The sequence below is a fragment of the Dromiciops gliroides genome, chromosome 2, assembly GCF_019393635.1.
Source record: "Dromiciops gliroides isolate mDroGli1 chromosome 2, mDroGli1.pri, whole genome shotgun sequence".
Lineage (NCBI taxonomy): Eukaryota > Metazoa > Chordata > Mammalia > Microbiotheria > Microbiotheriidae > Dromiciops > Dromiciops gliroides.
In genome coordinates this window covers 679,501,048-679,514,232 of record NC_057862.1, presented here as the reverse complement: position 1 = coordinate 679,514,232, position 13,185 = coordinate 679,501,048, and the positions used below count along the sequence as shown (strand labels likewise).

Genomic DNA, 13,185 nt, shown 5'->3' with positions numbered 1-13,185 from the left:
GGTATAACCAGGCATGAGAATATTCATCATTCACCACTCCTATTTCCAAAGGAGGATGGAGACAAGGGCAATACCAGATGGAAAGAACACAGTCAGATGGGAGTCCCTATTTCATAATTGCTCTTCTCTCTGAAGGCTGGAAATTAGGCAGAATATGGCACAGCAAGAATTAGAATACAGAGAATCAAAAGAAGATTTGTCTGAACTGATTCAGAATGAAGTAAACAGCCAAGAAAACTACATAAAAATGACCACAACAATGTAAATAGAACATTTCAATCAAATAACACAACAGTCAAAACTAAATGCTGCAAAATCATAATGACCAAGCTTGGCCCCAAGAAAAGATGTAAAAAGACATCTACTCCCCTTCCCCCCTTTGCAGAGGTGGGAACCTAAAGGTAAGAAACATTATATTTAAAGTACAAGTTTTTTTATAGGTTGGTTAGATTTTCTAAAATGTTTTACCTTTTAAAAAAAAAAAAAGTGTTAGGAGACTTCCGGGGCAGAGTCAAGATGGTGGAGGAAAGACAGTGAGCTCTCAAACTCATGACACAATCTCTCCAAAAAACATCCAAATAATGCCATAGGAAAATGCCTGGAGCAGCAAAACTCACATAAGAATGTGCTGAAATCATCTTCTAACCAAGAACAGCTTGGAAGGTCAGAAGGAGGGAGCTGCTGTGCTGAGACAGAATTGGAGCCCAACCCCACAGTCACCCTGACACAGATCCAGTCCCAGGAAGGCCTCACCAGAGAAAGAGACCCCCAGAGCCTCTGAATCAGCTGAAGCACCGGTGTCATCTGGAACTAAACTCACAGTCTGGTGAGTGGGCTGAGCCCTGGGCAGGGGGGAGACTACAGGGGTCCATGCTGGTGCTGAGGCAGAACTCACTCCTGCTAGGAACCAGGAGGCAGGCTTGAGTAGCAGTGGCCCAGGTGGGGGAGGGGCACAGGCTCGTCAAAGCTAACAACTACAACACACAAAGCTGGTTGATTAGCAAATTGGTCTGGGGTCATCTAGGACCAGGGAACAGGCCAGGTGAGTGAAGAACCTGATCCTCCTTAATTCATACCACCTGGGACTTCTTAAGCTTGGGATACTGCAGCCTGGAAACAGTGCCCCACTTAAAGGAGCTAAAAGTCAAGTAAAAGAAAGGAAAGATGAGCAGACAGAGAAAAGTGAGGACCATAGAAAGTTTCTTCAGTAACAAGGAAGACCGAGGTGCACCCTCAGAGGAAGATGTCAACATCAGGACCCCTATATCTAAAGCTTCCAAGAAAAATATGACTTGGTCTCAGGCCATAGAGGTGCTCAAAAAGGACTTTGAAGATAAAGTTAGAGAGGTAGAGGAAAAAATGGAAAGAGAAATGAGGGAGATGCAGGAAAGACATGAGAAAAAAGTCAACAGCTTGAAAAACCAAATGGAAAAGCTCTCGGATGAAAATAATTACCTAAGAATTAGGATTGAACAAATGGAAGCCAGTGACTTTATGAGAAATCAAGACACAATAAAGCAAATCCAAATGAATAAAAAAATAGAGGGCAATGTGAAATATTTTCTGGGAAAAACTGCTGACCTGGAAAATAGGTCCAGGAGAGATAATTTGAAAATTATTGGTCTACCTGAAAACCATGATCAAGGAAAGAGATTAGACACCATCTTCCAAGATATTCTCAGGGAAAATTGCCCTGAAATTCTAGAAGAAGAAGCTAAAATAGAAATTGAAAGAATTCACCAATCACCTCCAGAAAGAGATCACAAAAGGAAAAAAAGTGTTAGAAGAGATGGTTCTCTGTGAGTGGGGCAGGTGTACATTGGGAAGGGTAGGTGATAGAAAAACACAAGATGGTAATAACAATGTCCTTTCAAAAAAGTGCCATAGCTCCCTTCTGGAAAGTAATTTGGAATTTTAGCCCAGAAGTCATTAGGATATGCATGCCCTTTGTCGAATTCATATGAATCCTAGGCATTTACCTCAGCTATTGGCAAAGAGGTAATGGAGGTCAGGTGGCCAGTGAATGTGACATACATTTTGAGATACACAGTCAACATGTGACTTTGCTTTGCTTGACAGTATTGGTTTGCTAAAAAGAGGGGATTTCAAAGTATGAAAAAGGATGTCCCTGGGATGCTAAAAATATACTGACAGGAGCAGAAGGGAGTATAATTGGAAACACGAGAGAACGGGACAATATGCCAACATTTTCATATCAATTTTAATATACATTAAAAACAAACCATAGGTGACATAAGTTCATGTTTCATATACAACCCATTTTTCCCTTCTCTGAATATTGAAAATTTCATGTTAGTTTATGTTTGACAAGTCCATTATTAAAAAGATAGGAAAAGGGGCAGCTAGGTGGCGTAGTGGATAGAGCACTGGCCCTGGAGTCAGGAGTACCTGAGTTCAAATCCGGCCTCAGACATTTGACACTTACTATCTGTGTGACCCTGGGCAAGTCACTTAACCCCCATTGCCCCGCAAAAAAAAAAAAAAGATAGGAAAAATAAGCATTAAAATTGTTGGTCCAGTATTTGTGACTGAATGAGTCCTGCCAACACTTCTCCAATTGCTTTCTTGTCCAAGAGATTCCAGAAAGTTACATTGAAGGGGTGTGTACAGTCAGGGCACCACGTAATCTTGCCTCCATTGCCAGGAATTCCTTTCTCCTCTAGCTCCAAGGTCTATGGTCCCACACCTTTCCTGGAGTCCTTCGTCCTCACCATGGTACTGCTGGAAAATCATGCATCCCAGGGTAAATGTCCTCTTCCTTCTCCTTCTCCTCATGTTTCCCAAGGCTATGGGAATGGGGCAGCTGGAAGCCACTCTGGCTTCTCCTTCCTGGAGAAACTCCTGTCTGTCTGTGCCAGAAAGAAAGCATTGCTCGAACCAGATCCTGAACCCAGCTTGGGAAAGACCACACCCTGTGCCCAGGCCCACCATGCCTATTGTTAACACATATGAGATAATTCTCCCCCCCCCCCCCCGCCCCCGTCTTAATCACCTTCTCTCTATCTGCCCACATCCACTCCCCTTTTGGTCCTCTCCTTATAAAGATCCTGGCATTGCCAGGTCAGACACAAGATCCCATAGCCAATCTGGTAAGTGAGAGATGAAGGGCATGAGAAAGGAGACTCAGTCACTCCATACGCTGACGTCATTCCCTTCCCAGAGGCAAGGGGGAGGCACCTCACCCCAGGAAGGCAGCTAGCTTAGAGGGAAATGAAAGCAAATATTTATTCCTGAACAACTGTGAGAGGGAAGGGCCTTTCCCTCTTGAGCCCAGCTATGACCAGCTTCTGTCCAACCCCCAGAGTCACCAGATTGCTCCAGACCCCAGGAAAGCGGAGGAGGAAAGGGACAATAGAGAGCTAAGTCCCAGCTTCAATGAAGAGACAATGAAGAGCCCCCATCCCAGGGCTGGCCTCAGGGCTAGTGGGGCCGTGGGGCTCAGGGACTCTATTCTATCCCCTCAGATTCCAGTGATGCTGCTCCTCAGCTTCTCAGAGCTGCTCTTCAACTGCCTACTGCTCACAGTCCTGGCACAAGGTGAGTCCCACCAGAGTTCCCCTCCTACCTACGACAGTTCTTGGGAGGAAAGAGAAAGGGCTGGAGCAAAGGGGGTATGGGGACAACAGAAGCCACAACAGGCAGTTGGGATCTCCAGGGGTTTGTAGATTCATGGACACAGAGAGGTCCAGGTCCCCTCTGATCCAACTTCTCTCTTCCCTCGACCAGGACTGGAGGACCCCTCTGATCCTCCCTCAGCTAGGAGCTCCTGCCCAGAAGGCTTTGGTTTCTTTGGTTCCCACTGCTATGGCTTAATCCGTCATGAAGAGACTTGGAACACTGCAGAAGTTTGTTGGGGAAAGGGGTTCCTAAGGGCGGGGAGGGAGAGCGCCCATTTTTGTATGCTCTGGAATTCTGACATGGCTCCCATTGAACTCCCCAGTACTCTCACCCACCTCCACCCCTTCTGCCAAGTAGGCCCCAGACATTTTCCTCTGGGGCCATTCTTATCCCTCTGTGGTCCTGAACCATGGTCCCCTCCCTCAGCACCCTCAGCCTTCTCTTGCCTCTGCTGACTGCCCTACCCTCTGTAGCTGTCCCTGTCCTCCCCCCTTCCTCCTTCCTCCAATGACACCAGCACCTCCTGCATTCTCCCACAGGTGCTGTGCCAAGACTACCCCTCGGGCCACCTCGTGTCCCTGCTCAATGAGGCTGAGGCAGGTTTTGTGGCCGCCATGATCACTGAGAGTGGGGGCAGTCAGAAGCCCATTTGGATCGGTCTGTATGACCCCAATAAGGTGAGACTTAAAAGTACCTCCCTCTCCTTGCTTGGGAAAGAGTGGTTGGGGAGGGGGGCATCTGGTGCCAGCCATATCGGCTTAGGTTCTTTCTCCCCTTTCCGGGGTAAAGGTCTGGACCCCTGGGAAAGGGGAGGGACTGAGAAGGAAACCTGAGGATAACAGCAAGTGGCAGGGAGACATGGGGATAGGGCATGGGGCAAGCCTGGTAGTGTCTCCTATCTGCACTCCAGGATCTCTGCCCATTGCTTTTGATTCAATTAGCATGAATTGTGTGTTCAGCTGCCCAACTCTGAGCTTCCCTTAGAAATTATGCTAAGAGCTGAGGATACACAGAAAAGCAAAAAGAGTCCCTGCCCATCCCCAAAGCACCCATGCTAATGTGTAAATAACTAAGTCCATGCAAGAACTATCCAGAACAGATGGAGAGTCATCTGGAAGGAAAGGGCGTTAGTTGTTAGGGGGACCAAGACAGGCCACCTGGGGACAATGAAATCTGAGCCTGAGACACCAGCCTCCAGGTCATTCCATGGACAGGACATTCCATCTCTCACCTCCAGGCTTTTGCTTTGGCTGTTCCCCTTGCCTGGGATTCTCTCCCTTCTCATTTCTTCCTTCTGGCTTCCTCTGAAGCCCAACTAAAGTCCTGTAATTTATAGGAAGCCTTTCCCAACTTCTCTTAATTCAAGTGCCTTCCTTCTCTGAGTTATTTCCTATTTACCCTGTCCATAGCTTGTCTATACATATTTGCTTTCTTTTTGTTCCTCATTAGACTGTAATCTCCCTGAGGGCAGAGATTGTCTTATGTTCCTTTTTGTGTCCTGTGTGCTTAGCAATAGTGCTTGGCACATAGTAGCTTCTTCTTATTATTTTTTTTTTTTAATTTTAGCAGGGCAATGGGGGTTAAGTGACTTGCCCAGGGTCACACAGCTAGTAAGTGTCTGAGGCTGGATTTGAACTCAGGTACTCCTGAATCCAGGGCCGGTGCTTTATCCACTGCGCCACCTAGCACATAGTAGCTTCTTACTAAATGTGGATTGATTGGGCTGAGTTTTGGAGGAAGCAAGGGAAACTAAGAGTCCCAGATGAGGAGGAAGAGGGAGAGCATTCCAGGCACTGCCAAGGTACAGAGTCATGAGACTGAGCATCATGCAATGAGGAGCCACATGTAGGATGGAGTCTCTGGATAACAGAGTGCATAGAGGGTGGTTAGGTATATGATGACTGCAGAGGTAGCAAGGGGGCAGGGAGACTTTGATCCTGGAGGTAACAGGGAGCCCCTGGAGGTCACTGAAGCAGGGGCATGACATGGTCAAACCTGCACTTTAGAAGAATCACTTTGGTAGTTGAGTAGAGGATGGACTGAAGTAGGAAGAGGTGTGAGGCAGGGAGACAAATGGGGAGGCTATCGCAGTAGTCTAAGCAGAGCAGATGAGGACCCGAACTAGGGTCTTGGTTCTGCCAGTGAAGAGAAGGGGAAAAGATTAAAGAAATGCCATGGAGCTCTCGCATACTAAAATTAGACAAAAGATTAGATATGAGGGATGAGGGAGAATGAGGAGGCAAGAATGAAACCAAGGTTGGGAACTTGAATGACTGGGGAGATGATAGTACCTCTGAAGGTGAGCAGAAGTTGGGAAGAGGTTAGGGTCTTGGGAGAAAGATAATAAAGTCTTCTTTGGACATGTTGAGTTTGAGATGTCCAAGAGGCCAGTGGGGATGTGGATTGGAGGTCAAAAGAGAGGTTAGAGGGGCAGCTAGGTGGCTCAGTGGATAAAGCACAGGCCCTGGATTCAGGAGGACCTGAGTTCAAATCCAGCCTCAGACACTTAACACTTACTAGCTGTGTGACCCTGGGCAAGTCACTTAACCCCAATTGCCTTCCCAAAAAACAAAAAAAAAACCAAAAACAAAAACAAAAAAGAGAGGTTAGGACTGTAACGATTGTAGTGATGTCACCTGCTGGAGAATTACTGTAAGAAAGCTCCTCCACAAGGAGAAGGTGTCTGAGGGCAAGCCATGTGGCTTTTCTTTGGCATCAGGAAGTGACATTTGCTCGTGGGTACTGTCTATCAAAGTTACCAGCCAATTAGCTTGGAGGTGTGTGTGTGTGTGTGTGTGTGTGTGTGTGTGTATGTGTATGGGATATTCCCAGTTTCACAGGAGGCTTGTGGGATGAAGAAGCGGTGGTTCTCTCTCTTTCACCAGGACTCTCGTGGAGAGCAGAGCAGGAGTCATTGGCTCCCTGAGATAGCTGAATATAGGCCTCTTTATCTCTCTCTCTTCACCAAATTCTTATTCTCCTTAATAAATGCTTAAAAGTCTAACTCTTGCTAAAGCTTATGATTTATTGGCAACCATTCATTAGATTTTAGACAGACTAGCTAGGATTTTAGCCCCTTACAGGACTGGATATGCAGATATGAAATCATCTTTATAAGAGAGATAATTGGGCCCATGTAATTTGATCACTGAGTGAAATGGTATACAGTAAAAAGAGAAGGGGTCCCAGGAGAGAGCCATGGAGGGGCACCTTGTGGATGAGGAATGAATGGAGCAGTCAGACAGAACCAAGAGAGAGCAGTGTCACAAAACCTAGAGAGGAGAGAATATATGCAAGAAGGCAGTGGTCCAGTGTCAAAGGCTAAAGAGGAGTCAAGAAAATGAAGAACTGAGAAAAAGCCATTAAACTTGTCAATTCAAAGATCATCAATGACTTTAGAGAGGGCTCTTTTGCTTGAAATACAAGGCAAGAAGCCAGCCAAGAGTGTTAAGAAGAAAGGGAAGGAGAGGTCACAAAGTTTGGATTTAGGAATTACAGTTTGTGATTTGGGGCTCCCTGGGGTCACAGGGCTGGCTGGGCTAGGAAAGGTAGCATTAGAGAGGGGTAGAGGAATTTGAGGCACAGAAGTCACACAGCAGTCCCAGTTGGGCACAGGGCTCCAAGGGAATTTGCAAAAGGGAGTAAAATATAGATGAAAGAGGATGGTGCAGGGGGCAGCTAGGTGGTGCAGTGGATAAAGCACTGGCCCTGGATCCAAGAGGACCTGAGTTCAAATCTGACCTCAGACGCTTGACATTTACCAGCTGTGTGACCTTGGGCAAGTCACTTAACCCTCATTGTTCTGAAAAAAAAGAAAAAGAAAAAGAAAGGATGGTGCTTGGCATTTGGAATAGCAATAGCAGCATCTAGAAAGACTTAGAGGACAGAGCAATTCTATCATGTTCTGGGGGACCTGGGGAAGGTTCATGAATAGCTAATCTATAAATATTGGAGGGTGGATGATGGGGGATATCTCACTCTTCACTAACCACCTTACCTGACCCCTCCCCTAGAACCGCAGGTGGCGCTGGTCCAGCAGTGCCCTTTTTATCTACCAATCCTGGGATAATGGAGCCCCCAGTCGAACAAACCCAAACTACTGTGTAATCCTGACTCAGGATTCAGGTGAGAAAGAGAGAAACACTAAGAGTTCTGGCAATAACCAGGTCCATTTCTTCCATCCCTGTGGTTACTGAAGCCCTGCCCCTCCTTATTTAGAATATGAGTTCTCCTGTTTGCAGTCCTCTCCTGTCATCTCTTCTTCTGTCCTCTGCTCTCCTCTCCCCATTTATTTTGTCTCCTCACTTACCCTTACCATTATCCACTACATTCCCCATCCTCTATTCTCTTCTATTCCCCCACCCTCTTCTGCTTCTTCTCCTCCCTTCCTCTCCCTTCCCCCTTCCCTTCCCCTCCCCTCCTTTTTTTCCCTTTTACTTCCATCACCTTTCTTTATTTCCCTTCCTTAAAAAACACAATGTCATACCTGTATTGCATATAATCTGAGCCCACTCTTTTAAATTCCACTGACACTGGCAGGTTACATTCTACAGGGAGACTACCTCTTCTTCCCTCAGGATTCTTGGGTAAACTTAAATCTCCACCTGAGAAGGTTTCCAGAAGCCATTTAGCTCAAATCTTTTATTTTATTTATTTTCATAGCTTTATTTGAGGGAGTAGTTTTAATGAGCCCCCACTGCTATATTTTCTCCAATGATTATCAGCTGATATTGATTAAATATTCAGACTTAATTATGTTTTAGAATTTTTTTTTTACTAAATTGGTATAGTAAGAACAATTGTTACCACTCCTTCCCCCACAGAAACCCCTCCCTGCAAGCATAGGTACCCTCTTCCACAAATATATGCAGAGTCAAAGGAAAAGAGGGCTCAAGCTGAGAAGGCACATGTAATGACAAACTTTGCTACCCTCTACTCTTCTGGGCAGCTAATTGACATAGTGGTAGAGCACTGGGCCTGAAGTCAGGAAGACTCATCTTCATGAGTTCAAATCCAGCCCCAGACACTTATTAGCTGTGTGGCCCTGAGAAAGTCAATTACCCCTGTTTGCTTCAGTTCCCTCATCTGTAAAATGAGCTGGAGAAGTGGCAAACCACTCCAGTATCTTTGCCAAGAAACCCCCCAAATAGTGTCATGAAGCATTAGATACGACTGAAAAACAACAACAATAACACTATTCCAGAAAGTCTGGTAGAATGTTGATGAGAAGCCAGACTCCTCATACTTTTCCAAGTTAAGGAGGTCTTCCTCCAATCAGGACTGGAAGGATGGAGGAGATAGAGAGGCTTCTCTCCCCAATGAGGGATTTTCTCTCAGGGACTTGGCTGGAACTCCTCATTCCTCTATGCTGGCCAGACACTGGAATGCTGGATTTGAATCTGGTTTGCTGTTTTATCTAAGACCCAGAGAACTTGACCTAGTCTCTTCCCAAAACACCTTCTGTTCAGTGTCATTCCATTTCATTCAATGGATTTCACACCTTCTCAAATAATCAAGGACTTCTAACTTCTAATCTAATGCACTTGATTGAGTGGTTAATTTGATAGATATGTTCTCATCTGATTAAAATAGTTGCTTAAAGTGGGAAATGTGTTTTATTTGATATAATTGACTCCCACTCTTACACATAAATGGGTTTAGGCAAAAAGCAGAAGTCCAAGGTCATCAGAGTTGGGATCACCAGACCCAGTTTGCCCAGACTAATATAACATATATTATTTCTCTGTAGGATTCCAAGCATGGAAGGATGAGCTGTGCAGAGTAAAGCTCCCCTACGTCTGCAAGTTCAAAGCCTAGAAGAGGCAAGCCAAAAGAACGAATTGAAGTTCTTCAGTCCTGGATTCAATCAGACATTCTGAGGGCCCTGATTATAGTCTCTCTGCCCTCCAAGAGAATCTTTTTTCCACCATGCTTCCTCACACATGAACTCCCCTTCACCTTGTAATGCTCCTCCTGTCCCCATTTCTCCCTTTTCTACTTTTTCTTCTGTCACTCTCATTACTTTTAGTGCTTATTACCATTGACCCAGAGCATCAACCAATTAAAATAAATTGTCCTTCCCTCCACCCTGCTGTCTCTTTTGTTCTCTGTGGTTGGTACCTGATTCTTCAAATACAGATTATTGTGTGGGTGTTCATGTATACATATTTTTAGGGTGCTGGCCATCTTCTCTCTACTCTAGCCTGTTCTAAGATACTGTTTATTGATTTATTCATTAAGGTTTTACTGAACAGTGACCTACTTGTTGCTGAGATTCCTTCAGATTACAGGGAAGGCAGAATGTGCCCCCATTCTTTGGGAGTATAAAGGGGAACTGGCAGTAAAGACACCATATGTGATATCCAAGACAGACTTCCAGAACCACAGAATTTCAGAGTTGGAAAGGAACTTGAGTACCATCTAGTCTAGCCCATATTCCCAAACCATGCTCAGTACAACATGCAGTGTCTTTATTTTGGTTCACTTCCCCCTTTCAGAGAAGACAAGTTATTGGAACAGGTCAGCTTGCAATCAGATGGACATTTTCTAATGAAGAATGTGAGCACACCTATTGGTGTCTTCATGAGAAGACTGAGGACTAGGGATGCCTTGGGGATCATCTGGTGGGTGGAAATTTTGTCCCAGGAGCCTCAGGAGGAGAACAACAGACTGTTCTTGTGATGTTCTTCCTTTCCCCTTTCCCTATCCAGAAGACAGTGTGCAGCAGCCCTGTGTTTTGAGTGAAGAAATCTCATGTATGTTAAAAGTCTCTTCCCTCTAGGAACTGTCCATGGTGGCCCTGGGCAGAAACAGGTGGAAGTTACATGGGCTCAAATATAACTTTCTTACACATTTGGGTTGAGATGAGAGAAATTGAGAGTGTACTTTTCCAGCCTAAGAGATTGTATTGGCCAAGCATTTATTAAGCCCTTATTATATGACAGACACTGTGTTAAGTATTAGGGATACACAGAGAAGGAAAAAGAAAGACATAGCTTACCCTCAAGGAGCTTACATTCTAATGGAGGCAAGACAACATACAAAAGGGAGGGAGAAGGTACCTGGGGCAGGTGGCGTGGTGGTGATGTCTGCAGAGGCGGAAGCACAGACGGGAGGTGAATGAAGCATCACCGGCCTGGGCCTTTCTCTAAGATGGAGGCCAATGAATGGAACTTTCCACTGGAGGAAAGGGACTGTTCCAGGGTAAGAGAGAATGGGGAATTGGGAAGTACATATGGGGGACTAAGAGTCTGACTACTGTGAAGAGTTTAGTAGGGAATAGTGGGAGATCCCTTGGCAAGGTTTTGGAATTGCATAGTCTTCACTACTAAGGTCATCAGGTCCCATTTTATACCTGCTCTAGGACTATGCTCTTCAATAACCCTGACAGATGTACACTTAGCATGTTCTTGATTACTTCCACGTGATGAAAAGCTCACTAATCTTTTGTAGCATCATTTCCATTTGTGGGTGGATCATAATTATAAAAATGGTCTCATCAGTGGGCAAAAGCAGAATCTTCCCTGTTGTTTCCAGTCCTAGGAGTACTTGAGACAAAGAGATGAAGGCTAATCTCTCTTTGGATGATGAGATTGATAATTTTAGAATGTCGCAAATAAAGGCAGGCATGTGCTTCCTACAGTTGAAAGGGATGATATGAGGCAGGCAAGACAGACAATGAGGGAGTCTACCTTCAGGGACCACGACCCTTTGGGTGACTGGACCCATAAGGGATCTTTGAATAGTAGGGAGAAATTCTAGTCTGGGACTCTGAATACACAGACATCTCCTGGGAAGGGGGGAGAAGGAACAGCCTTGGTAACAGCATATCAATATTCTTTATGTGAACAAGCATTCTAAAGTTCCTAGGGAGTTGGGGGAAGGGGGGAGTCAGAGATAAGGTGAATCTCAAGTGTTACAGTGGTAAATGTCTCCTGGAACAGGAAAAGTTTAGCATAGTGAGTATCAATCCAGACTTTTTTTTGCAGGGCAATGAGGGTTAAGTGACTTGCCCAGGGTCACACAGCTAGTAAGTGTCAAGTGTCTGAGGCTGGATTTGAACTCAAGTTCTTCTGAATCCAGGGCCGGTGCTTTATCCACTGCAGCGCCACCTAGCTGCCCCTCACTGAATATCTTGAATCTCTTGTTCCTGAATGGGGATTGTGGCTGTTCTGGTGTCTCCCTCATTTCCTTTACTGGGCTGGCTTCAATTTGTGGCCACCTACTGGAATCCAAAGCTGAGGAGCTATTTCTCTCCAGTGAGAAAAGTTGGCTCTGACGTTGTTTTCTTTTAGTTTAAGCCTAGGAACTAAACTTCAGCTCTTTTAGGGGCAAAGAAAGGCCCTCACACACTGAGCTTTATCACTGATTTCTCTCTGCAAGGAGAAGGGACAGCCGTTTATCATCTTCTCTTAGTGCACAAAAAACTAGGTCTTTCCATACAAATGTCCAAAACTGCTTGGAAAAGATAGGGAAGGGAAACAGGCATTTTAAAAAGCACCTACTTTGCACCAGGCACTCTGCTAAGTGCTTTACAAATATCATCTTATTTGATCCTCATTTCATAGACAAGGAAACTGAGGCACAGTAACTTGCCTAGGGTCATACAGCTGATCAATGCCTGAGACTGGATTTGAACTCAGGCCTTCCTACCTCCAATCCCAGCATTCTATCCCTTGCACCACCTAGTTGCCTCTACCTAGGTTGTGAAGTCTAGTGTCCAGAGTAAAGGAAGGGATGGTGCTACTGACCTCTGTGCTGCTTCCACCTCATCTGGTGTCTAGCCGGCATTACAGAGTGAGAGGGACACTGATAACATATATCACACCTGAATTGGGGCCACCAGTAGGGTTGAATCGCTGCACAGGCACTTTGACAACCTGCCAAGTACCTCCTTAGTTGTTCACAATCATTGCCTTAACTAGCTACAGTTTGTCCAAGGTTCCCAACCAAGAAGAGGTTTCAAACTACAAGTAGACAAGGAAACAAAAGAGGGAGAAATGAGAGACCAGAAGTAGACAGTGTCCCCAAACGGTATCTCCAGGGAGTTACATTGATCCACCATATTGCTCTGGTCCAGTCCAGTTCAAGGGTCATATTGGGAGACCTTCTCCTTGGTCCTGTTCTTGCACCCTTGCCTCTCACCTCTGAGGGTCAGGTCCATACTGGGAGAAGCATTAGGGATCTCTGTCTTATTTTGTTTGTCTCCACCACCCTAAAACAAGCCTAGGAAGTGTTCTGTTGGTCACAGAGGGGGCCATATCGCTTGACCAACAGACATCATTCATATTGAATCAATTCTAGGAATTAATATAAAGATGAATATCTTTATAAAGAGCTATAGACAGCTATGTAGGATATATAGATATAAGATCAATTGTATTCAGTCAGGCAACCATGTACCCCATTGGCTAGAATTCCCTCCTCCTCTGGTCCTTTCTCAGGATCTTGCCCTCTCCATCCAAACCCTGTTGGAAGCTCACTCTGTCTGTGTATCTTCCCTCCTTCTCCACTCTCCAAGTTTTCCCAAGGTTTCTTAGGACTATG

The 13,185-nt window shown here is 45.3% G+C and overlaps 1 protein-coding gene across 2 annotated transcripts; it reads left to right on the top strand.

The window, feature by feature from the left end:
• The first annotated feature begins 2,737 nt into the window (after positions 1–2,737).
• On the top strand, positions 2,738–9,715 carry LOC122743014 (lithostathine-like). 2 transcript variants are annotated; one of them, XM_043987640.1, is made up of 6 exons: positions 2,738–2,764; positions 3,486–3,558; positions 3,748–3,866; positions 4,179–4,316; positions 7,653–7,764; positions 9,389–9,715. In XM_043987640.1, the coding sequence occupies exons 1-6, from the start codon at positions 2,753–2,755 to the stop codon at positions 9,454–9,456; spliced, it is 522 nt and encodes a 173-aa protein (XP_043843575.1). In that variant the 5' UTR covers positions 2,738–2,752; the 3' UTR covers positions 9,457–9,715. The 2 variants fall into 2 exon arrangements, with proteins under 2 accessions (XP_043843575.1, XP_043843574.1); XM_043987639.1 differs by lacking the exon at positions 2,738–2,764 and having other exon boundaries at positions 3,210–3,558.
• Positions 9,716–13,185: the final 3,470 nt, after the last annotated feature.